The 24,006-nt window shown below is 46.3% G+C and overlaps 1 protein-coding gene across 1 annotated transcript; it reads right to left on the bottom strand.

Moving 5' to 3' along the window:
• Positions 1 to 2,382: 2,382 nt before the first annotated feature.
• Positions 2,383 to 22,064, bottom strand: LOC131582215 (TOG array regulator of axonemal microtubules protein 2-like). The gene is made up of 14 exons (XM_058845167.1): positions 22,044 to 22,064; positions 21,122 to 21,274; positions 20,043 to 20,193; positions 18,769 to 18,930; positions 16,492 to 16,624; positions 14,685 to 14,790; positions 13,723 to 13,958; positions 11,015 to 11,167; positions 9,116 to 9,233; positions 8,055 to 8,157; positions 6,989 to 7,100; positions 6,469 to 6,673; positions 5,112 to 5,322; positions 2,383 to 2,618 (listed from the first exon to the last, which is right to left on the bottom strand). Exons 1-14 carry the CDS (start codon positions 22,062 to 22,064, stop codon positions 2,383 to 2,385), a joined length of 2,100 nt encoding a protein of 699 aa, XP_058701150.1.
• Between the last annotated feature and the right edge of the window lie 1,942 nt (positions 22,065 to 24,006).

Here is a 24,006-nt window from a genome sequence, read left to right as displayed (position 1 = left end):
CAATGCAGAGCTGGCAGTTGCTGTTCCCCATTTACTGTTCTTCCCTAGAGCCACTACAGTGGTTGCTTTGAAACAAAAAGCCCTGAGATCTGGATATCTTGAAGGAGCATGAAATGCTAATTAAGTGCTCATATTGGTAGCTACCCAGACCTTCACTTCCCTGTACTCTGAAGCACCATCAGGGGGACCATGCATCGTTCCCATTTGTGGATGTTCATGGTTGTGGTGTGCAAGAGCAATGGCTTTGAGGAGGGAAAAAATGCCCCTATTCAAACAGTGGGTGTGCAAGGAGATGTGAAATTCCACTGCCTTTTCCACGATATTTTAGAAAGATCTAAGAGAATACTGCAGCATGGAGTGGGTCCCTCATTTTCTTTCCAGAGGAATCCCCAAAGGACACATTCACTCTGCTGATGATGGCAACCCCATAAGCTCACAGACTAGTTTTCCTTGCAACATGCCATCCTGCCTGGGCTTTACTAGGCCAGGACTAGACCCAAAGTTAGGCAACTACATGCAGCCATGTAACATGGAGTTTTTGCTTCAGAAAACCTAATTATCACATTCACATGCATTTTCTCCGGTAACATCAGAAGCTGGCAACCATGAGGACTTTGCTGTCAAAAGGTTCCAGTTTGCACTGGGCCAAGAAGTAGTTTTCCCAAAGGCAACCTAAATTGAAATGTGAAGTGTAAAAGCCTCAAATGAATACGAAAGGAAGCAGCGAAAAGAATTCCGGAAAGGTAGCATTGCCGATGAACATGCAGCCCACCAAGAGCTGGAGCTGAACCCAGGATTGCGTGTTCCAGCTATGCAGGAATTCATTATGCTGGCAAGCACTGGTCCATGGTAACAAATGATCCCATACCCCTGGGCTGAATGGCACCCAGGCTGGAGTATAGATAGATTTGAGGAACCCTTGTCACCTGTTGAGCTCACAGTCCACTCAACCTTCTGCCAACAAGTTGCAAACAACACACTTGGACTGCTGTCCTGGATAAATGTACATATAGCTGACTTTTCCAAAGGTGTGCATCTTTTCCAGAGAAATACACAACCACTCCTTACCTATGAAATTGTGACTGAAGATACCGCTGAGCCAGATTGACATGAGGTTGCAAAGGAGCAAAGCTTTGGGATTTGGGCACACTTCTCTTTGTTTCTTTGCTCAGGCCTTTTGTGAGCACAGCATACATGTAGGTAGAAAACTTTTGACTGTACAGGATCTTTTGGGTCTATTGTCCCCCAAACATGTCAGTGGGTAGCCCCATTGCAATGCCAAGTCACAAACAGCAGCACAAATGACACAAAAAAAACGTGGCAAAAGTGGGAGAGGCCCAGTGAGGAAAGAATGTGGTGAGACACTGGGACATCAAGTGAGCTGCACTCCCATAACCTCAGCACATCTCCTCTAGGCTAGCAGATCCTGGTCTCACATTCCCTGCTTGTTTTTTTAAAAATTTAATTTATTTAAAATATATTTATATTTAAAAGATACAATCAAAGCACATTTATTCAAACCTACATCAAAATATCAGAACATATGAACACATGTAACGGTAAAGCCTAACACATAAATCCTATTCTTCAGTCACTCTTCTGAGAGGCAGCAGCTTCTTCCTGGACTCGGTGGAAATAGAGCTCTTCAGGACGGGAGGCAAGGACTTTGTGGGTAAGGACACATAGGAAGTATGCAGAGAAAACTTCTTGGTAAGAGAGGAGCCTGTCAGGTCTACAAAATGGAAACACAAATTGTAACAGAAACTGCAGTGCAAACCTAGAGCATCTGAAGCTCCAAATTCCATGGGACACATTTCCTGCAAACTTCTAAAAAGCTGCACAGGAAAACATGCTCCTGCCAGCAGCCCCTTGAGGCAGGCCAGGGGACACCCTGTCCCACTTGCACAGAGCTACCACAGGAACCCCCTGGCCTCTGGGCTGGCCTGGGACAGCAGGGAGCCCAGAGCCCTGGGCTTTGCAGCCATGGCTCAGCTGCACATGCAGCCTCCTGCTCCTGTCCCTGCCCCACAGCTGAGCAGCCCTACAGCTACACGGGGCACTGGCAGCAGCACAGCTCATTGCAGGGGGCACATGCAGGGCAGAACTGTTCCCTGGGGATGAGCACAGGCTCTCTGGGCTGGCACAAGACCCTTCCTCCTGCCCCTCACCTGTGTGTGAGGCAGAGCCCTGCTCAGCCTTCATCTGGTCCTCAATCAGAAATTGCTTCAGGCCCCCCACGCATTTACTAGGAAGGGCAGTGGAGAGAGCGGGGGTGGATGCAAACCTTTCCTCAGTGTTTCCTCGCTTTTGAAACAGCTAAAAAGTCACATCCGGAGGTGTCCAACTCAGCTCTTCGTCAGCTTTCTGGAGAACATCAGGCCTTCACCAGCCCAAGATGCTGGAGAGGTTTTCCCACACATGTGGAGGCTGGCTGGCAGCACACTTCCTCAGCTTGGTGCCCATCACCTCGTGGAGGGCAGAGGCAAGCTTGGTGACCACAGTGCGGACATTGGCTCTTCGGACAGGCAGCGCCTTGTTCCCCAGGAAGGACCAGAGCACGGGCAGGGTGGAGCGCTGGACGACTTCAGGGCTCCTGGGATAAACCCATTCCACAAGCACTGCCGGGAGAGAGACACAAGCTTCTTAACCACCAACCCTAATGCAAACAAGGATCTACCTCTAAGTTTTACTTCTTGGAAGCCTCTCTGGCTAAGATCAGAGGAAGAGCACACAGACCCCCATGAGCCAGAGACAGGCAAAGCAGCTGATCCTCCCAGAAACAGAACCAGCAACCCCCCAGGATTAATTCCTCCAAACAGGGCCTTGTAGCTCTGGCAGACTTTGTACTTTTACTAAACCATTTCATGATCTGTTTCTGCAGGCACAATGCCTGAAATGCCAAATAGCCTTTTATTTCCATTAAGAAGCTGTCTAAACCCACACTGAAAATCCAGACATGCACCATAGAGAGGCAATTGAGGGATTTTCAATAAAAAGGATGATTCCATTTTTGTGACCTTTGATATCAAGTGCCAAAAGTCTAATCTGGCTCTTCCTTTTGCTCAGTGGCACACAGTAAAGGGCAGTATTAGACCACACTTCAAAACTCCAGCCCATTTGAGATAAATGCTGATGACACTTGGATTAGAAACATCAGTGACTTGCTGGTGTCATTGGCAGAATGCTTTTGTGGCTTCCAACAAACAGCTGTTCCAAACCTCAGAGTGCCTTAGATAATGACCCAGACCCCATTGCCATGGCATCTGAGCATCTCCACATTTTAATGGCATTTCCCCTCCCAATGTTAATGACATTTTTCCTTACAATGTACACAGAAATGAGGAAAGAGAGAGAAAACTGTTACCCAGGGGACTGCAGTTTAACCAAAACATGAGTGTTTTCTCACACTGTGTCTGAAGTATCCTCTCTACTTATTTTCTGAACTGAACCACATCAAACAGAGACAAAAATTGACTACCAACAGGCTCCCTGCACAGCAGATTTGGCTGAGAGATCAAAAGCTGAAATGGTCTGGAGACCATTCTCATTTTCTAATCAGGCAAAATGTTATGTAGGAGCCATTTATTATTCTGTGGTGGAAGAGACTTCATTTTCTCAATGCTGTTAATCCACCAGCAGTCACCAACATTTCAACAGCTCCTGGAAATACCCAAAATCAATGCTTCTAAGCGGAAAAAGGGTTATGGTTAATCCATTTAAAAATGGGGGTTCATTTGAGTTTAAATGCAATTAAAGACATTGGTCAGTATGGAAGTCGAGAAGAGAAAGAGCTGTGTGCTCCTACTAAATCTCAGAGAGCGCATCTGCTCTTTCTAAAGTAGTCCTAATTTTTGTTTAATTCCTTCATTTGAAAAAGAGATCAAAATAACTGCAAAACTAAACTCCCTATTCCTGGAGATCTACTTGATTCCACTGCTCTTTAACAGGCCTTTGACATTCCCAATCGCTGAACATGCCCTTTTGAGATTCATAAAGAAGACACAAAGTGTATTAAACTTTGCATTTAAAGATGCTGGCAGAATTAGTGGTGGATTTAGCCCCAGATAAAGCAAGGCCATAAATCATCTTCTCTACTATATATTGAGATGATCACGCTTCCATTCCTTGGCTGTTGCTGCCATAGCAAGCTCCTCTGAGGAATCAATTAGCAGCTGCATTTGCAGCATTTTGGACAGCGCTGACAGAGGAAGACACTGTTTGCACTCCCTGAAATGCTCAGCCCAATGCCACTTTGACAGCACATCCAGGGACCTCAAGAGTTCAATCACATGTAAGCAGTGAAAAGGGTTTCCATCCCAGAGCAAAAAGGAAGAACCCCATACTTTGAACATGGAAAGGCACTGAGTCAGGCAGTTCATGTGCTCACAGAGCAGCTGAGGTGGAGAAAGTGGAAACTCCCCTGGAAGACCTGCCTTTTTAACATTTCATTGCTCAGGCATATTCCCCAGTGTGGCATTTTCAGAGCTGACATCAGTCTGTGTGGCAAAGGAATTTGCAGCAGCCCTTGCCTAGGTAGCTATTTGCTACAGCCATCTTGCCCCATGCAAAACAACATGTGGAACAAGGCATCATTGACAGCTGGATTTCTACCTGTTTGTTATAAGGAAATGAACTTGGTGAATCAAAAGTTCTCCTTTGAAAAAAGAAGCCAAAGAAGAAAGGTGGGAAATGGGCAGCTAATGCCTATAATGTATATAATGTAGAGCCTTCCAGGAGGCTGCTCTGCAGAAGCTCTGATGGGCCTGTGTCCCTTCATGCCAGCAGCCAAGCTATTCATTTGGGAAGTCCAATGGGGCCCAAGCAAACTCCAAAACCCCCCTTGGCTCTGAATTCTAGCAAAGCTGTAGTCCAGGACTTCCTCTTCAGACAAGCAGCACAGAGCCAAGGACTCCTGGGACCTTTGGGAAATGCTGATGCACGTTCAAGCCTGTTGGGGGACTGGTGTGTAAGGACTGCAGCTCCACAGCTTCTGGTGGATGTCAGCTGCAGCATTCCACAGACAACAGGAGCTCTCAGGGCTCTCAGTGATCTCTTGTGTGGCAGAGGCAGAGACACAGCTGAGGAGAGTCCATGTCAGGGGTCAGCCTTACCTAAATGAGAAATAGATTCTTCCAGTGCTTTCACAGCTGCAGCATGAACCCCGGGATCCTTTGAGTTCAGTTCTTTGTAATTCCTTCTACCAAATGGATGATCACCGGGCTCAAGGCATAGGATGCCTATGATTTCTGACAGCACGTCCAGCACCTTCTGCTTCACCTTCTTGTGGCTGTCAGATATTCTCAGGACAAAATAATCAAAAATCTGTGGAGAGAACAAACAACATGACAGCTGGATTACAATGTCCTTGTTTGAAGAGGGGATGTGGACAAGTGCACTCAGCAATGTAAAAGATGAATCTGATCCTTTTGGACAGGTCAGCACTTGCTTGCACAATTTCACTGTTTTCCTGGGGGCCACTCACTGGAGTGGTTGCACAACCTCATGCTGGTTGAAAGATTTTCATCTATTTTGAAGAGGTTTGGGTGGGGAAAGAGTAATTCCTATGGTGTTTTTCTCCACCTGTAAATCATTAAAATAATTCCATTTATTAATTCAAAAATATGGCCTTTGCTTTAGAAGTATGGAACCAGATATTTATTGTGCCCAGTTTTCTATACACTTGCCTCAAGCACTGAGGACAATTTTGATTTTGCCAAAACTATAGCTGGAGGACATCTAAGTTTTCTTTTGTCAGTCTCTGTGTCTGGAGAAGTGCAGGGCTCTGATCAACTCTTCCAGGATCCACACTATTTGTCTAACTAACAGGTAGGCTTGTGAAATTTAATGTGCTCTACAGCTCCCATTAGAGCAGGTTCAGTCCAGTAACAGCCACATTATCAAGCACCATTTTCTGGAGAAAGGGAAAAAGCAGCTTCTGGGAGGAGAAGGCACAGATCTGTTCTTAGTAATTTTCCTCCTTTTCCAGAGAGAAGAAAAGGCCCCCCAAGAAGGGTGAGCACCATCTCTACCAAGAGGAATAGGGACAAAGATGGATATGAGTAACCCAGAGGTGTCAAGATGGAATTTACAGAAATATCCTTTAAAAAAATCTGGGTTTAACCAACCCAGCCTGATACTTCTCTTCTCCATCCAAACCCATTTTTTATTGAGAGAACAATTGCCATGCTTTCAGTGCTGGTATTCACTTAACCCAGCTGGGAGTAGGAGACAGCAGAAGCTACAGCAGCAGCAAATTCTGTCATCATCAATAGGCACCTGCCCAACAAATACAGCTGGACTGAAAGAACTTGTTCTGGAGCCTGGACCTGAATGAAATTTGTCTGTGTAAGAGGGACCAGCCTGTCCCAAACTGCCAGGATGTAGTGCCAAGACACACGGAATGAACTTCACTGCTCCAGGCTTGGGAAAGGAGCTAAAGGAAAGGAACAATGAAGATACCCTACATACTTGGACAATGTTAGTGGAGACGAGCTGGGGGCTGGTTTTGCACAGCTTGAGAAGGAATGTCACTCCTTCCAGCCGTGTCTGAAACCCCTTGGCTTCCAGGAGATTGTAAAGCTTCTGGAGCGGCTCCAATTCTTCCACAGATGGAGGTAACGTGACCTGGGCTTTTGTACGGTGTAGGAGGCGTCCCTCAGAGGTAGACTTCACCCTGGGAAATGAAACCAAATTAGAACTTGGTGGTGATAATATCTTCAGTTAATTGTGAGAAAAACATCTAGAGGAGCTTCCCTAATGATGTGATTTCAAGCTAGAAAATCATGAGGCTCTGAAAAACAACGTGAACCTGATGACAATCATTACAGGAGACTACCTGTGAGTAACATTCCTGCCAGTGCTCACTCAGGAAAACCAAGGGTGAGATGCATCTGATCTACCTTCAGATGGCTTCACAGGCACACAGGTCTCATTGCTTTGTGGGGAAAGGGACACTACTTCCAGGTTTAAATGCCTCCTCATATGGGACCTGTGTGTCTTATAATAAGGAAACTCATCACTCTGGAGAAGTGTCTCTACACCAGGCATGACAATCTGTAACAGTAGCTCAGATGCATCTGAACAGATGAACAGGGGCATATCTGAAGGATCCAGGAAATCAGTAACAGAGATAAAATCAGAATAGTCAAAACAGACATCCCAGCACTATGCTAACATTATGTTTGCTTCCCCAGAGATTAGATCCACAACTTAACAAACCCACAGGGAACAATTCTCCTGGATCAACCTGTCTCTTCCATGAGCATTCCAAGATCCTAGCTATGCTACTGAGGCATGTGGTCACTCTTCTGCCACCACTGAGCATGACAGAGCTAAGTAACACTCCTCTGTTATCAGAGGAGAACAGGTACAAGTAGCTCTGCCCCTGGCATGAAGGACAGCAAGGACCAAATTCCTGTCTTAAATTTGGACTGCAGCACAGGGGGAAATAAACCAAACATGCTGTCCATCAAGCAAACAGTGTGAAGGAGAGGAATATCATAACAAAAAATCCACATTGAGACGCCTGTTGACCAATGTTGCTTAGGAATTGCCTTGATACTTACTACTCAAACTTGGTACTGTTTGAGAGTAAGAAAGCCATGAATCAGCCAGGCCAAACAATTTACATGCGAGGTGCTTTTTTGGGGAATGGCAACTTGCTTCTTGACTGGGACTTCTCATCAAAACACCAATCTGAAAAAGACTCCTCTCTGATGAAAAAAAAAACAAAAAAAATGATTGAATTTACTTGTCACAAGTCAGGCAGCAGAGACACAGCCCTCTCCATGCCTGCACAACACTGCCTTTGCCAGTGCACTGGATCATCTGAGCCACAACCAATGGGTGTCTTTTTGTCACCCAGTTTCTGTGGAAACCTCTCCAGAGAAGCTGTGTTCACTGTAATGCAGAAGTAGCCAATTTTTACCATAGAGCATTTGTAGGGAATGGAAACTATCTCTGGCACAGGTCATCTCCCCCACAAAGACTTTCCTGGGGAAGACACATGTAAAGCTTGTCATGTGCTTTGTCCCATCTAACAAAGTGCTCAGTACCGTTTACTGAAGGCAATGTGACCTGGGGCTTCTTTGAGGAATCGCTGCTCTTCTTCACCAGCATCTTGACAGATGGGCCTTCACTCTTCTGGTTTTCCATCTCCTACAAAGACATAAAGAAAGCCCATGACTCTTTAGAATATACAGTAGGAAAGTCCCTGTTTAAAACAAAGGTTAGAACCTCAGGATCACGGCTATCAAGGCTTAGGGAGAGATTTCCTAGCTTACAGAAGGAAATAGACCAGAGATTCAGTGATGCCAACTCTTTGTTCTCAATAGCCCAAGGCAGGTTATGGGTGCTGCCATAGTGAGCAGCACTCTAAAATCCCAATTTCATTAGTCTTGAGCAGGAATGGGAATAGTGCAAACTGGTAGGCAATGAGTGTTCTTAAAGGAAGCAGCAGAAAAATTTAGATTCTCTGGGGGTTGGCCCATTGTGTTGGAAGTTGATTTGATTCAACACTCGCTCTCCCTGTTCCTCCACAAAGTCACGCTCCCTTCTATAATGTAGATAAGAATAAAAACAAAAACCACAAACAAACCAATGGTTTTCCACTGGACTCTGCTGAATTCACCAAGCTTCCTCCAGCTCCACAGGGCTTGAGAGCAGGGCAGTATTCCCAGCAGACAGACAGTAATTGTTGTAACTGGGATTGACATGTACATCTTCTGTATATTTGGAAATTTTCATGGCACTACAATGTCCAATGTCTTTTGCATAGACTCTGTTATCTTCAGAAGCACAATTCTCACTTAATTCCTATACTGGGGGCAGAGTTTGGAGAGCATGGTGAGGGGTTACACTGAAATGAAAACCCATTTTCTCCTCTTTCCTTTTCCCCTTTGTGATATTCAAAATATTCAAAACCCCACTTTTGCCCTAAGAATATCAGTTCCTTTGTAGTCTGCAGATGAACAAGCTGAGGATTAACAGCTCATTCCCAGGAGCAAAGTGATTCAGGAGAAGAAGAATGAGATAAAGACAGATTTAGTATATTTGATCTCATATTAGCAGTGGCAATCCTTGCACAAAGGAGACATTTCTCCTGCCAAACACTTACTTTCTTCTTAATTCTTGTCAGAATATCTTCCAGGTCACAGGTAGAAACAGATTGCTCCAAAAGCCTTTTAAATTTTTGATGACTTAGCAACATCTTCACCATCTCCTGTCCATAGTGCCTAAGGAACAAATGAAGGATGTTGGATTCTGAGATACAGAGTGTGTGCCCTTGTTTCTAATACTTAGTTCTAAGATTCAAAGAAACACTGAATTTCATATAATATGAAATTCATGAGCATGTTTCCATGGTGATACATGAAAACAAATGTTAAAGTTAGATAGGAAAAATGTAAGTGTGTAGATTAGAAAGTTTCTTAAATCACTGGGTGAAAAATAGTTTAGAGAACAGGAGACAAGATGGAGGATTTAGGGTGTTGTCTCTTGTCCTTCTTCTTTGTTCTTCATGTTCTTCTCCTAGGGGTTTTTGGGTAGTAGTAAGTGATTGGGTAGAAAATGCCGCAGTGCAGCACACAGGTGTTGGGTCATTGGGCCACTAAGAAAAATAATTTAGTTGGCACCTGTTAATTGGGAAAATGGACATATAAAAGACCTTGAAGAAGATCTTTGTTAGCCATTTTACCCCTTTTCTATCATAGTGTATATAGCTCCTTGTACCTTGTAATACTGATAAGAATAAATAAACAACTGAGACCGAACAAGAGAAAACTAGCCTCCCTCTCATCAATCTTCAGTTCAAAGGGAAAAAGAACCCAAATACAAAGTCCTTAATGAGGCAGAAGGAAAAGAAAGAAAAGTGAACAAACATAGGAAGAGTGTTAACAGAAGAGGCTGATACCTTAAACTCATCAGGTGCAATCCTTGCATAAGAAGGCATTACCTACTCAGCAAAGGGAGACATTTATCTCCACTTGGCACTGCACAGTGCTGTCAGCTGAACACAAGAGGCAAGAGGAGAATGTGGGGCAGCAGAAAATACCATTTCATTCTGAAACTGTGTGTGTGCTTCTGTGGGATCAATGGATCCCAGGGAACAAGCAAAGCACATCTGCTTTGTTGGCAGAGCCCATTAGCAGTGTCTTGCTGCCACTGCACAATAATTTGCCTTCCTTTAACTGGCAGGGAAGCCAGGACAAAACACCTCATGCTTCCCATTGATTATTCTATACCATATGTATGGACAGGGGCAGCTAGTTGCTCCTGTGTTCTTGGCAGCTATTAATAGGAATTTAATCATCAACGTAAAGGAATGCAATTATCAAAGTAAGGGGATTTTGGTGGCTTGGGTTAATTTTGCCACTAGGAAACCACAGTTCTCTTGAAGAATAAATTTGGAGGTCATTCAGCCACAGATAACAGCATTAGAGAAATCTGCAAGAGAGGTTTAGAAAGACTGAATACATTGGCTAAAGACCTCTGAAGTATTTCTAGCAAAGTCTTAAGTTAATGAGTAATAGATGTTTGGGATCCTTCAGTGATGATTAGCCACCACTTTGGCTTTGTGTTGTGCACCCAAGGCCAAACAAAACTGTTAGTCTGGCTAATCTGAGCTCTTTTGATCTCAGTCAAGAATCCTTCAAGTCACAGGAAGTTGGCAATGCTCCTTCTTGCAGGACAAGCTCAGGTTACCCAGTACAGTCATTTCCCCGAGGAACACAGAGCACTGGTCACAACAACAAGGCTGACAGAGCTCAAGAAGTGTTTGGACAATGCTCTTGGGTACATGGAGTGTCTCTTGGGGTGTCCTGCACTTGGCCAGGAGCTGGACTTGATGACCCTGATGATTCCCTTCCAATTCAGTGTATTCCATGATTCTATGACCCTTAGCCACACGGAGAGGTAAAGTATTATTTCCTGTAGTTTCTACACTTTTCTGGATTTCCTTTTAAAGCCAGACACCAAACAGATTTCGTGTTTTAGGAGGTGAAATGAAGATCATTACCTTGTGTCCTTGTGACCGTCCTGAGCAAGCTTCCCTGCCACCTGCGCCAGGCTCTCAGCCCTGGGTGTGTCTGCGAGCTTCGTGACTCCAATTGTCCCCATCAAGGACAGGAGGAGTTTGGCCGCACACTTCCGCACCTGGACGTAGCGGCTCCTGGGAAGAAGAGAGCAAACACTGGGACACAGGGAGAAGGAGGCACAGCAGCACAGGCCTTGGCCAGAGAATGCTCCCTGTCGTTGCTGGGCAAAGGAGGCCTGGGTTCTCCCTGCAACTTTAGACACCTGTAGGAGGTTCTGTTGTCAGATAAACACAAAGTTAGCATTGTACAGAAGGAGTGCCTGCAAAGAAGAGGGAGGAATTCAGTCTCCCTGTACTATCTGATATTCAATTTCTTTCCCAAAATTTGCTCTGAGAAAGATTAAAGAAATAGCTTACATACAAATTCTTTAGAAATTAAAGACAAGCCATGAATTAATGACAACCTATGCTGACCCACTACACAGAGCTGCAGCAGGAATGAGGCTCTTTCCACCCATTTATCCCCAAATTGTTGGAGTCTGGGGTGCAGACTGTGTGCCCTTGTTTTTAGTGTTTAGTTCTAAGATTCAAGAAAACACTGAATTTCATATAATATGAAATTCATGAGCATGTTTTCATGGTGATACATGAAAACAAATGTTTAAGTTAGATAGAAAAAGCTAAAAGTGTAGGTGTGTAGATTAGAAAATTTCTTAAATCACTGGGTGAAAAAAATAGTTTAGAGATCAGGAGACAATATGGAGGATTTAGGGTGTTGTCCCTTGTAATTTCTCTTTCTTTTCTTTGCCTCCTTTGGGCTCAATTCTCTGTGAATACAACTTTTCTCTAGTCTCTCAGCCTTCTTTGGGCTGAATTCTTCTGGGATCCTCCCTCGTGGGGAGTTTCACTTATCTCAGTCTTTATGATTCAAAGTAAACTCTCGAGCTCGTTAAAATCTTGTTTCTCGTGTTTATTGAAGGATCCTTACAAAACTGAACAGGTCTCTTCAGGCTGGTTACAAGGTTAATCTTTGCAATTTGGCACATTTCTTTCTTCTGATGGTACAAACAAGGCCTTGTGGCACACTTCGTGTCTGATACACAAAATGGCCCCGAACTACGCAGTTCTTTTATCTTTATACCTATTTTTATCCAATTAACATTAGACACGTATATTATTTTTCTTAATGACCCAATGACCCATCACCTCTGTGATGCACTGCGGCATTTTCTATCCAATCACTCACTATTACCCAAAAACCTCCAGGAGAAGAACATGAAGAAGAAAGAAGAAAGGACAAGGGACAACACCCTAAATCCTCCATATTGTCTCCTGTTCTCTAAACTATTTTTTTCACCCAGTGATTTAAGAAACTTTCTAATCTACACACCTACACTTTTAGCTTTTTCTATCTAACTTTAACATTTGTTTTCATGTATCACCATGAAAACATACTCATGAATTTCATATTATATGAAATTCAGTGTTTTCTTGAATCTTAGAACTAAACACTAAAAACAAGGGCACACAGTCTGCACCCCAGACTCCAACACAAATCTGCAGACCTTTGGAAAAAAACAAATGCAGGGAAAAGCATGCTGTGGGGCTTGAGGTTGCAGAATATCCAGCAATACATCCTGTTCCTTCTGTGAGGCTTGGCAAGGGATACATCTGAATGTTCTACCCTATTCCAAAGCTGAGGAAGTGGTGGCAGGCAGTTTAGCCAGGTTGTCCTGTTCTAGCCAGTGTCTCTTGGGAACTATCAGGCCCAGCACCAACACTGAAGGCAGCATTTGCTTCAGCTGTCCCATGGCAGTCAGCCTGTGAAGGTGCCTGTAGAGTGATTCATTATCTCAAGGCTAACATGAAACATCAGTTTGAACAGAAAGTAGAGCTCTAAGGCCAGGACAGTCCTACAAGACTCCTTTTGGCAGGAGCTGCACCTGCTCTGCAGGCTGTGCCCCATCCAGCACATTCTCCCCCAAGTGCTCCTCACCCCAGCAAGTCCCCTCCTTCTTTCTCAAGTTAATGGCATAATGAGGATGCCTGGTTTTTCCCAGGGCCCCTGTGCTTGGCACTGTGAAATATCAAAGAGCGCTCACAGCTACTACTGCAACTGTCCCTCTTCCCACAAAAGCACAAGGCTCTATCCTTAGCCTTTGCAGGCACTTTCCCTTCCCCACCATTCACCAGTTTTGGGAAGCTCTGACAGGCTGGCAGAACTCCAGGAAGCAGCAGGAAACTGAGTCGGGGGAGGTTTAGGTTGGATATCAGGAAAAGGTTTTTCACCCAGAGGGTGGTTGGGCACTGAAACAGGCTCCCCAGGGCAGTGCTCACAGCACCAAGCCTGACAGAGTTGAAGAAGCATTTTAACAACAATCTCAGGCACTTGGTGTGATCCTTGGGGTGTTCTGTGCTAGGCCAGGAGCTGAACTCGACGGTCCTGATGGGCCCCTTCCAACTCCCCATATTCTACAACTCTGTGATTCTGTGAACTAATAGGCTGCAGGAGGGCAGAAATAGGTGAGAAGAGGAGAGAAGTGAGGGTGATGGGAGAATGAAGTCACTGAGTTCACAGAAGATGCAGGATGCAGGAGCCTTCCCTCCCACCATTCCCGTTCTGTCTGTCATCCCTTCCCCCACTCAAACACTAGCAGGTGAAGAAGATCACTAAAGGAAGAAGAACCTACTTGGCTCCCCTGTCCATGAGAGCAGCCAGTACTTGTGCAGGAGTCACATTCTCAACCATGATCCCCAGGGTCTGATTGGCTGCTTTCTCAACAAACTCTGGGGAATTCCAAACCATCAGGAGCAGGACCTGAGCAACCTCATCCACCTCGGAGTCCATGTCCTTCTTCAAGGTTGCAAAGAGCTCTCCAAGAGTGATGATTGCAGCATAGGACACCTTGGAGTGGAGGTTGCTCACCTGGGGAAGTGATGAGAGAAACATAAGAATCACCTTGCAAACAAAACCAGTGGCCTTAGACAAAAGTCTCAGGAAATGACAACGCATCCCAGTTTGTCCAGGGGAACAAAAAAGCACAATAAGAGCAGGAGAGCTCAAGCACAGAAAGGCACTTAGTCTGGCAACAATTTCTGGCCTCAGACCTGCTGACAGCAGGCCTAAAAACAAATAATTTCACTTAATTCTTCTATAATGTCTACCCCTTTGATTTTAGGTCCTTTTGTTTGGAAACAAACAAATTAAACAAGGGCTTCTTGCAAACCATAAGGCACAAGTCATAAAGACAAAAGAATCATGTGCTCCTGTTCAAAAAAGCAACACCAGAAGTTGAAGCACTCAGCCAAGAAACGGAAAGCACAGGCTCAAGTCTACAGATTAATTGGCAGTGTTGAATTACAGCTCAGGCAGAGGTTAGGACTCTGGTAAATAACATAATTAGTGTCTCAGTTTGTGCATTTGCACCTTGCATTACAATGGCACCTCACTCAAAGATGAGTGTCAGACACCCAACCTACCAGGAAATACAGCTACATGCACACACACATCCTAGCTGACAGACACTAGAAATATAAGGTCTAAAACCAGAAATGGAGGCAATCCCTGAGCACACGTGGACATGAACATGCACATATCTACTCTACACACCATGTATGAAGTACAGGGGACAATTCAGAAGAATGTTCTCACCTCCCTGGTAACTACCAGGCAAATTTCACAAAGTCTACAAAGCATGACTTCTGAATGGGACCCAGCCAGCTGTTGGATGCTGGAGAGTGCCTTCTCCTTCAGCTCCCTGAAAGGCAAGTACCAAAAAGATTGGTTTTTCTCTCCACCCAAGAACTAGGCAGCACCCTCTGAAATGACCAGGCTGGCAGCTCAGTGGGACCTCAGTGGGAGGTGCTTTTCAAGGAGCACTTCAGCAAATTGTGGAACTTGTTGCCACAGGATGCTGTGCCTGTCAAAAGCATACACAAATCCAAGAGGCAAATAGAGGGTTTTTTTCAGAGTCTTCATTTGTGGCCGTTTTACAAGACAGCCTTTTAGAAACCTCTGGCCCATGAAGTTCCTCTGTCACTGCTTCCCAGAAGCTGTGAGACCGGACCAAGTTGCTGTTTCCTGTCACCTCCCTGTCCCTGAGACACAGTCCCATTGGGCTGTTACTGGGGCATTTTCCTTCTTTACCAGCCCCAGCAGGCAATTCAGCAGTAAGAGACTGCACTGGCACTCTGGAGCTGACTTTCCACTCTGCAGTCTAGGCCTGTCTGTCACCCACTCCACTCCTCCTCCACATTGCACAATCCACAAGAAAAGCAGCAGGATGTCCCAGAAGATTCCACACCTGGGCAAGAACAGTTGAAACTCTGGCAAAACCCCCTACCTAAAACAACCCCCACAACAGCAACATGTTATTTAAAAGGGGAAAACAATTCCATCTCTCAGCACCTGCTTTGTGCAGGCCCTCAGCTACAGGAAGGTTGGTGAGGCATCAGGGATGCAGCACAGGGCTGGTGATGGATCCCACCGGCACCCCTGAGCGTCACCCAGACACCCCCACACCTGCAGATGCTCTCTGCACCTCACAGGGCACCAAAGAGAAATGGGGAAGAGAAAGCAGAAGAGAAAGGGCAAAGCAAAGGTGACTGCACAAGGAGATACGTCGTGACAGACTTTTCATGTTCATCCCAAGGTGAATGGAGTCCTTATCCCCATGTGAATGAAGCATCCACCAGTGAGTGGATGCTAACCCAGACATTACAAAGGCAACCAATACCACCTAACATTTGTCAGGTTAGCACCTCTGGGCCTCCTGTCTGTGTCAAATTTTGGGACATTATGTGAGTTTTGACCAAGCATCTCAGGCCCATATGATGCAGTGAGAAGGAAAAAGTTGAATTCCAAAAGTGCAAGATTCCTAGAGGATTATATTTCTTTTTCCTTCTCTTCTGCCATGAGCCCTTCTGCAGTAATGACAGGCTGAGGGACTTGAAAGCACAAGTCAGGCCATTTCTCAGAAAGAGGAACTCCCTGGAGCTGCTTGTGGCATTCACATGCAGGAGGTCCCAGGGAGACCCTGTCAGCTGCCATTGCTGTCAGCAGTGGGACCAGAGAGAAGAAACCTTACTCAGTCCCACTGGGCCAGTGCCCCAAGGCACCCAAATCTCTGCACTCAAAAGTGCTGCCGTCCTGCTTCTGCCTTCAGCCAGCAAATCACCTTGTCCCACAGCTTTCTCTCTTCCCTCAAGATTTCCTTTGCAGCTCCATGGAGCAGCAGGCAAAGCCAGCAAAGAGCAGGGACCTGCTGCAGCTGGAGCACTGCTGCAGACCAAGGCCAAGGAAAGGCTGCTCTCAGATCTTTATCCTCCCACTGCTCTGCAGTGGTTTCACTGGTGCCCCTTGGCCCTCTGGGCTGTTGGGGCTCAGAGGCACCAGCAAGATCCACTTCTGAGCTACCTTAACGCTAAGAGGGAGACAGAGTGAACGGGGCCTTTCTTACCAGTCATTGCTGCCCAGCAAGGAGAGTGCCTTGAGCAAGGCCTGCTGTGGGTCACAAGAGGCTGTGTCCTTCTGCCTGTTCCCACACAGCGGCTCCTCTCGACGCTTGGCACCAGTGGCCGTCTGCCAGGTCACTGTAAGGAGAGGGTCAGCCATGAGCGCTGCAGCCCCGGGCAAGGCACCCCGCCATGGAGCGGCCTGCAGTCCCATCCCCAGCCAGGCTTCCATGTGGGACAAAGTGGCACTGGGTCAGACACTTCCCTGCTGCCTGGCTCCTTGGGCTGCTTGCTTTCTCCCAGCCCCCCCAGCTGGGCACAGCTCCAGGCTAAAGCTGACAGCTGCCCACACAGCGCCAGCTCCCAAGTGCCACAGCTACCACAGGCAGCGGCAGCTTCCTGAGGCCGCAGAGCTCCCACTGCCTGCGAGACAGCGCCCACCAGCAGGACTTGCTACCCCAGGAGGGAACCAACCCCTCAGCTGCCTCTCTTGTCTCAGCACCCTGATTTCCCCCAGCCCCCAGGACAGAGGCACTCTGCAACTCCCTGAGGAAACACCTGCAGCTGCCTCGCCACAGCCCCAAGCCAAGCCTGAGCAACCCAGCCCTGCTGGGAACAGCTGAATCCCCACACAGCAGCTACCAGGGAGCAGCGATACCTGACCCTTCACTCCTGACAGCGCCTCTCTTTCCATTGCCTTCAAATCTTCTAGACAGCAGGCAGCTGACTGCACATACATTGTACCCTACTGTTGGCCAGGGAGTACTTTATGGATTTTGCTCTTTCCAAGCATCATGAATCTTTGCTCTTGCAGAGGTACACACTGGCTGTATTTCAAAGATGAAATTTGAGGTGAAATTTGTTTGTCATCAAATGGACGTGTTTGTGAACTCAGCAGTACCTAAGTCTTTACTTGTGGAAAAATGCAATTTCCAGTCTAGACAGTTGATAAAAAAGCCTTCCAAATGCAAACTGAGGATAAAAATATGCAAATACAGATGCAAATTGTTGCCAGACACGTGCTCTTGATAATCAGGTGTCCAGGCTTTGCTTTAATTGAATTTTTTAGTAAGGAAAAATATGTACAAGGTATGAGAAAAATCAGATGATAAATGCATTTCTTATGAAACCCAATTATCATCAAAAGCACTCTCCATCCAAAATTTCATGTCATGCACTCAATAGCTCATTTACTAATGTGCAGAGGAAAACATCAGAGCTGTCTACAATGATGGAGTATAAACATTGCACAGAACCCAGATGAACTGCTCTAGACTCTGTAGGGTTTCTGTGCTACCTTGCCTGTTCTCACAAAGTATATCATAACATCAAAAATATTCAGCCAGGAGCTAATGTGGATGTCACTGATGTACCCCAGACACTGACATCAGTGATGTCACTGCAGAAGTGTGTAGACATACACATCTAGGTTCACTATCAATGGAGAGCCACGTCAGGCTAGTTCTGGTCAATTCTGAACATGGAAGTAGCACCTCTAGAAAGGAGCATTCCAAGTATCATTCCTAGCTCCTTTCTTCTTGTCTCCCCCTACTTGGAATGATAGCACAGACACTCTACCCACAAGGGACAGACAAGAGCCACTGGGGACTATCTGCTGGGTATTTACGGCAGGCAGCAAACAGCCTGGGAGCACCAGGCAGCCCCTCCTGGCTGTCACCTGCTACATACGGCCACTGTACTTGGCTGGGGTGACACAGGAGGCACTGCTTGTTCCCTCTTGGCATTGCAGGCAGTGGGATGGCAGCAGTGAGGAGCCACTGGGCACTTCTGGGAGCGGCAGCACGACTGCACCAAGCTGCTGACTGCCATGCAGAGACAGCCCTTGCTGGGATAGCAGGAAAGCTGGCTGCAGAGCAGGACAGCAGCACAGGCAGAGGGCCGAGATGGTGAGTGGACAACTGATCGTGGTGGTACTCGTAGGTGCCCAGTGAGCACACCCTGGCACACTGCCCCACAGCTCATCCCTGCAGTTACAGCTGCTTCCTGGCACCAGTGCTGTAGTTTGGACTATCAGGAGGGGCAAGAGCCGGAGCTTAGGCCTTTACCACTACTTTATTCAGCTCAACTTTCCAATCGATCTCTAGTAACCAACTGCTCCACTACTGCAGAGCTGGAGGGACTCAAAAGTACATTTGCTGTTCATTCTCAGGACAGGCTATGGACCCAAGATCCCAGCTGTGCTTGGTGAGGCAGGTGGCAGTTTGGGCTTCTTGGGCAAGGAAACACCTGTGTGGGAAAAAGCTGCCTCGGAGCAGGCTTACCCGAAAACTTGCATGGGAAGATGCCATCCCCATGGATGATGGGCATATTGGGCAGTAAGGGCACGTTGTCCTGCTTCCTCAAGACCTTCTTCTTCAAGGCACTACCAGGGTGTTTTCTCTGCACACTGGAAGCTGTGCCATTGACAGGCAGTAGGCTAAAGCCTGTGGGGAGACCAAAGAGGAGCTTGTAAGTGGAGGCTGCTGCACAGGGTGATGATGGAAAGGGCCAGAAAACTTGCTGGAGTTGGGTAACATCTCTTCGTTATCCCAAAGAACTTCAAGTATAACACTGGCATGCTAACATGGGACAGTGATCACAGAATCCCAGAATCCTAGAAGAGTTTGAGTTGGAAGGCACCTCTAAGCACCATCTAGTCCAACCCCTGTGAGCAGAGACATCTTCATATCGATGAGATTCCTCAGAGCCCCATGTAAATTGGCTTTGAACACTTTCAAGGCTGGATCAACAACAGCTTCTCTGAGCAAACCTTTCCAGTGTTTCATCCCCTTCATTATAAAAACATTCCCCCTAGAATCTAATCTGAATCTACCCTCTTCTAGTTTAAATTGCAGTGATGCTTCCCCTAAGAAACAAGGAAAACCCAGTATTGCTTTGCTTTTGTTTTCCTGTTTCAGAGGCTGGCTGGGGAAGTTACCAAATGAAAGTGCAGATAGCCTTGCGTGATGCCCTCGGGCTGAGTGCTGCCTCCTAAGGTCCCTGCTGCCACCCTGGGGGCAGCGCACACAGCACTGCAGTCAGAGCCCCTCAGCCAGGATTCAGTCAGGAACACTGCTGGCTCCTGGGGCTACAACAGAAGCACTGGCTCTGGGGCTTCAGCACAGCTCTACAGTGCCAGCTCCTCAGCAGGCTGTGGCAGGAGAAGGATCTCTGGTGATTTCATTAGAAGCAGTTGAATTTTGTTTCTTCTCAGTTGCACCATGGCTGAGAAGCATTCTTTTGGACTCCCCTTCCCTGGAGGCTGCTCTCCAGGAGAGAGCCTGAAGCCCCAGTCAACTTTGCAAGACAAAGTTTTCTTCTCTGAAAGACTTTGGAGGTGAAGGTGGGAAGCTGATATTCTGTTACTGACTCAGTGAGGCCATGGGCAAGACTCTTCATGCCTCTGTATTTCTTTGGGGGGAAGGGAAAGAACTCCTCTTCAAGCTTCCACTCAGATGCAATCAGAGCAGCCGCCCCGTCTGATTGCATCACCGTGCAAAGGGCAAGCAAGTGGTCAAAAAGGTCAAAAAGGACCACAGGTGTAGTCACCACTTACTTGCTTCTTCTGCATACCCACTGTCAACTGTCTGTGGAAGCAGCTGCAAGGATGTTTCTGTTTGCCTCCTTCTCTTGAGCTCTTTCTCCAACAGCTCCATTTTCTTCCGCTCTAAGTTCTCTTGAGCCAACTTGCACAATGCAGGACAGACCTAGTTGCAATGGAAATACATCACAGATGTAAGCAGAGACACCCAAACCAGACACAACATCTCATCAGGAGCACAGGGTCCATAGAGTGCCACAGCCTTTAAGGCAGCTCCATATTCATTCAGTTTCAGAAGAATGTCTCCCATCCTCACCCTGGCAATTACACACAGGGAGGTGGAAGACTGTAAGGCCACAACCTTACACTGCTCCAACTGCAACCTATGACAGGAAGCCCTGCTTGAAGCACAAAAGTCATTGGAGTGCTCCAAGACAGATGAAGAGCTCACATGCCCAGTGAGCAGGCAGTTCAGTTCCTACAGGCCATGGCAGCAGAATAAAAACCATGTGCAATACGCAGCAAGGTTGGGCAATTAGCTCTTGCTTAACACTCATGGCCAGGAATGGCAGCTGTTTCTCACTTCCTGGCTTCTGAAGAACTCAGCTCTGAAGGTGCCTGAAGGACCTCAAGCAAAGGACTCATGTGAAAACAATTTACAGAAGCATTGATATTAATGAGCAGAAAAATTGAGAAAGAGAGGGCTGTCAGATACAGCCAGAAAGATTACCAGGAAAAATCAAACTCTCTCATTTTATTTTGCAGCCTTGCTTACGCTTAACATTACAATTTTGCTTCTCTGCTTCCAAGGGTGCAATTTGCACACATTCACTGGTGTGCATCTTGCTCTGCCATTCAGAGCTTCTCTAAGATGGCCTCGGCACCTAAAGAATGCTTCTGGCATGACCTTAGCACCATCTCCATATCAGTGACCTTTTCACCACTAGTAAAAGCCACGCAATTGCTCTTTAACTGTCAAATATATTCCAAGGAGAATCCCCATCCCTCAGGAGTGGGAGATTATGATTATCAGTGATATTTTGGGCCAAGCAATACGGAAAGGAAATCTGCTCATCCCTGTCTTTATCCCTTACCTTTCCAGAGCTGTCCCTCAGGTCTTCATCACTCATAAGACCAGGACTGCTGGGATGATCTGTCCCCTTGGCTTGGATCAGTGGGAGGCCTGGTAATGGAAGCAAAGGTTCGTGTAAATCTCTGGCAGCCTTCAAGCCCTCAAAAACACCATGCTGGGCAACAGGCAAGACAGGTTCCAGATTGCAGAGCTCTCATAAGACACAGGGATTGTGTAGGCATGGTACATATGCTTAGACCTTCTCACAGTGAATGGGCTACTGGCACAGGCAGAGAGTCAGGGAAGAGATTTGTCATGGTAAACCTGCCATAGGTGGCTTTGGGCTTGTACTGTCAGAGGATGACAAGCTCAGACCCTGCATAGGCTGCATCCATTTAGAAACCTCCTCCTTGATTGGAAGTTTCACAATGACTTTCCCTCAGAGGAGGTTTCCCTATTTTTCCCAGTGCAGAACCAGGCAATGTCCAAGAATCCCCTTTACATCTCAAAGGGTTCAGCTCAGAAAGTGCCCCAAGGAAAGGTTTTCTCCTTCAAGGTCAGGATGAAGGAGTGGGAACATTTCTCATTTCATGCTCAATGCCTTCTTTTTCTCTACTAACTGTGACACTAGAAAGGCTTCAGGGAGATAAAGGGCAAGTCCAGGATGGAGAAGAATGTTTCCTTTTCCTGTGCTGCATTTCCAGAGCCGTAAGGTACCACTCCAGCTCCAGCCATTCTACACTTCACACTGGAGGACTTTTCACTGCACCACCACAGCACACTCCCAGTGACTGGGCTCTCCCAGAGTCCACTGGGCCCATCAAGGAATTGAAATCAATTTAAAGAAATTTTTAAAATTAATTATTTTTAACCAAGCTTTCAAAATATCACTTCTGTGTCAAAATTCTTAAGGTCATTTGAGGACAGACATGCCCTGTACCTACCTCCTTCTTCAGAGTTGTCATCTTCGCTTCTGCTGCTGGATCTGGCCCTTGAGAAAATGGAAGACAAAAGACCGTATGAGGAGGAAGAAAGAGAAGGGAAGGAATGCGTGTAGCATGAAAGGAGGCAACCCTTCTTAGCATGGTCACTCTGAAGAAGGAAGAAATGCAACACAGAAAGCCAACAAGATGCAAAGCTGATTCATTGTCCTTAAGCTCTCAGTTGCTGGAGTCAGACAGAGCTGGCCAAGCTCTGGCTGAAACACAGCAGTCATTCTTCAACTTGCATCATAACTCCCAATTCTGCTGTCTCTCCTTTGGGAGCCAAGTGGCTCCTACAGCCTCTCTGAAGCAGCAAGAGCTGCTGAGGTGAGACACGAGTCTCTATGGAGGGCAGCTCCTTTTGAACAGCTGTCGAAGCTTGACTTTTCCTGCTCGTGCCTTACACTGGTGACAGTCTCATGTTCCATGTGGTCAGAGCACTGATGTCTCCTGAGAATGATATTACACCTCCTTGATTTTTCAAGAAAAAAAAGGCTATTTCACACATAGCTGCTAGAGAAGGATATTCAGATTGCACTTTAAAAGCCCCACAGAAGATTTTCAATGTGAGTGATATTTCTGTGACTCCTTTATTGTTATCACTCAGACAAGCTTGACAGATATGATTTCTCACACTTCTTAAAGCCAATATCTTTCCATCACGTACAGTCCTATAACTCTTCTCCAGCACCTTGCTCTTTTTGGTCTTAAGCCCAGATTGAAATATTAAACATCAATTGGATTATGCATCTATACCCCATAACATCTCTGGGATCTCATTTCACAGTGGAGGTCCAGGCACAGAAAAGTTGCACCTTAGGTTTACTTTGGGATCCCTTTTCTTCCAAACAGCTGGAACACACAGTGATCTCCAGAATCTGACAATTACATCTAGGAAGTAATTACTGCCCAAAGCTATTTTTCGTCACCCTTGTTTCTATAACTCCCTCACAGTTCTATGTTGGTTTGGTAATTGTATTCCTTTTACAAATCCATTTTATTATTTTATAAGTGCTGGGACATGAATTATGACACCAGACTTTAAAAGTAAAATAATCAACACTGGAATTTGCAAACATTTGCCAATATTTGTCCAATCATATTCTTGTGGCTGCAGAAATTGATAATCAAGGATCACAGTATTCAAAGATCTGCAGGAACCAGACCCATGCAATGCAGTTCCCAAAAGAAAACACAAGCATTACAGAGGGAATCAATAGCCAGTTCCAAAAGAGGACCTGTCTTGAGGAGCTTTTAAGACCTGCCTCCTCATCCCCACCACCTCTGCTCTTGGCCATATGGTGGTGGGTTTGACGTTGGGCTGCATCAGCACAGGTAGGACCAAATGCAGAGGTTTGCCTAAATACATGGGAGGGCTGACTGTGCAAAAATAACCTACGAGATGGGAAGAGCGAGGTGAACAGCATACTGGAGCAGCAGACACCTTGGCTTACCTCATCTCCTGGGACTCTAGGACATCCAGCTGCAGAGAGCTTTGCAGAAACCCTGCAGCACTGCTAACATCGGGACTTACTGCCCTGCATATTGGGGGGATCAAAGGCAGTCCCAGTGATTCCTTCTTCATATCCCCTTCAGTGGGATACAGCAAGGAAGCCTGCAAAGAGTAGAACATAGTGCCCACATCAAGCATCCAGTCTTGTCCCCCTCAAGACATGCCTCAGGACATTTAGCCACGGTCTTCACTGGGACCTTGCAGGAAAAGACCAGTCAGACTGATGGAGCAGCTTGGCCCAGGATGGAGAATGTCAAGGGAAGTGCTGAGGGAGAACCCAGAAACACTTCGAAGGCCTCTCCTGCTATTGTTACACACTGATGATGGGAAGTCTGCACCACACACCCATTGCAAAGACATCCTGGAGCTCAGTGTCCAGCTGAGCTCTTCCTTGGCTCAGCTGCTGCCCTG

The sequence above is a fragment of the Poecile atricapillus genome, chromosome 9 (assembly GCF_030490865.1).
Source record: "Poecile atricapillus isolate bPoeAtr1 chromosome 9, bPoeAtr1.hap1, whole genome shotgun sequence".
Taxonomy (NCBI): Eukaryota; Metazoa; Chordata; class Aves; order Passeriformes; family Paridae; genus Poecile; species Poecile atricapillus.
This window is presented reverse-complemented; position numbering and strand designations above follow the sequence as displayed.

What these genes read in the sequence shown, in the direction of transcription:
- LOC131582215 (XM_058845167.1), bottom strand. Translation starts at nt 22,064, where the DNA reads ATGACAACTCTGAAGAAGGAG. An exon ending in GACGGTCACAAGGACACAAG is followed by an intron (nt 9,234 to 11,014) that starts GTAATGATCTTC and finishes TTTGTTCCTTAG; the next exon opens with GCACTATGGACAGGAGATGG. An exon ending in CCTTATTATAAGACACACAG is followed by an intron (nt 6,674 to 6,988) that starts GTCCCATATGAG and finishes TTCATTTCCCAG; the next exon opens with GGTGAAGTCTACCTCTGAGG.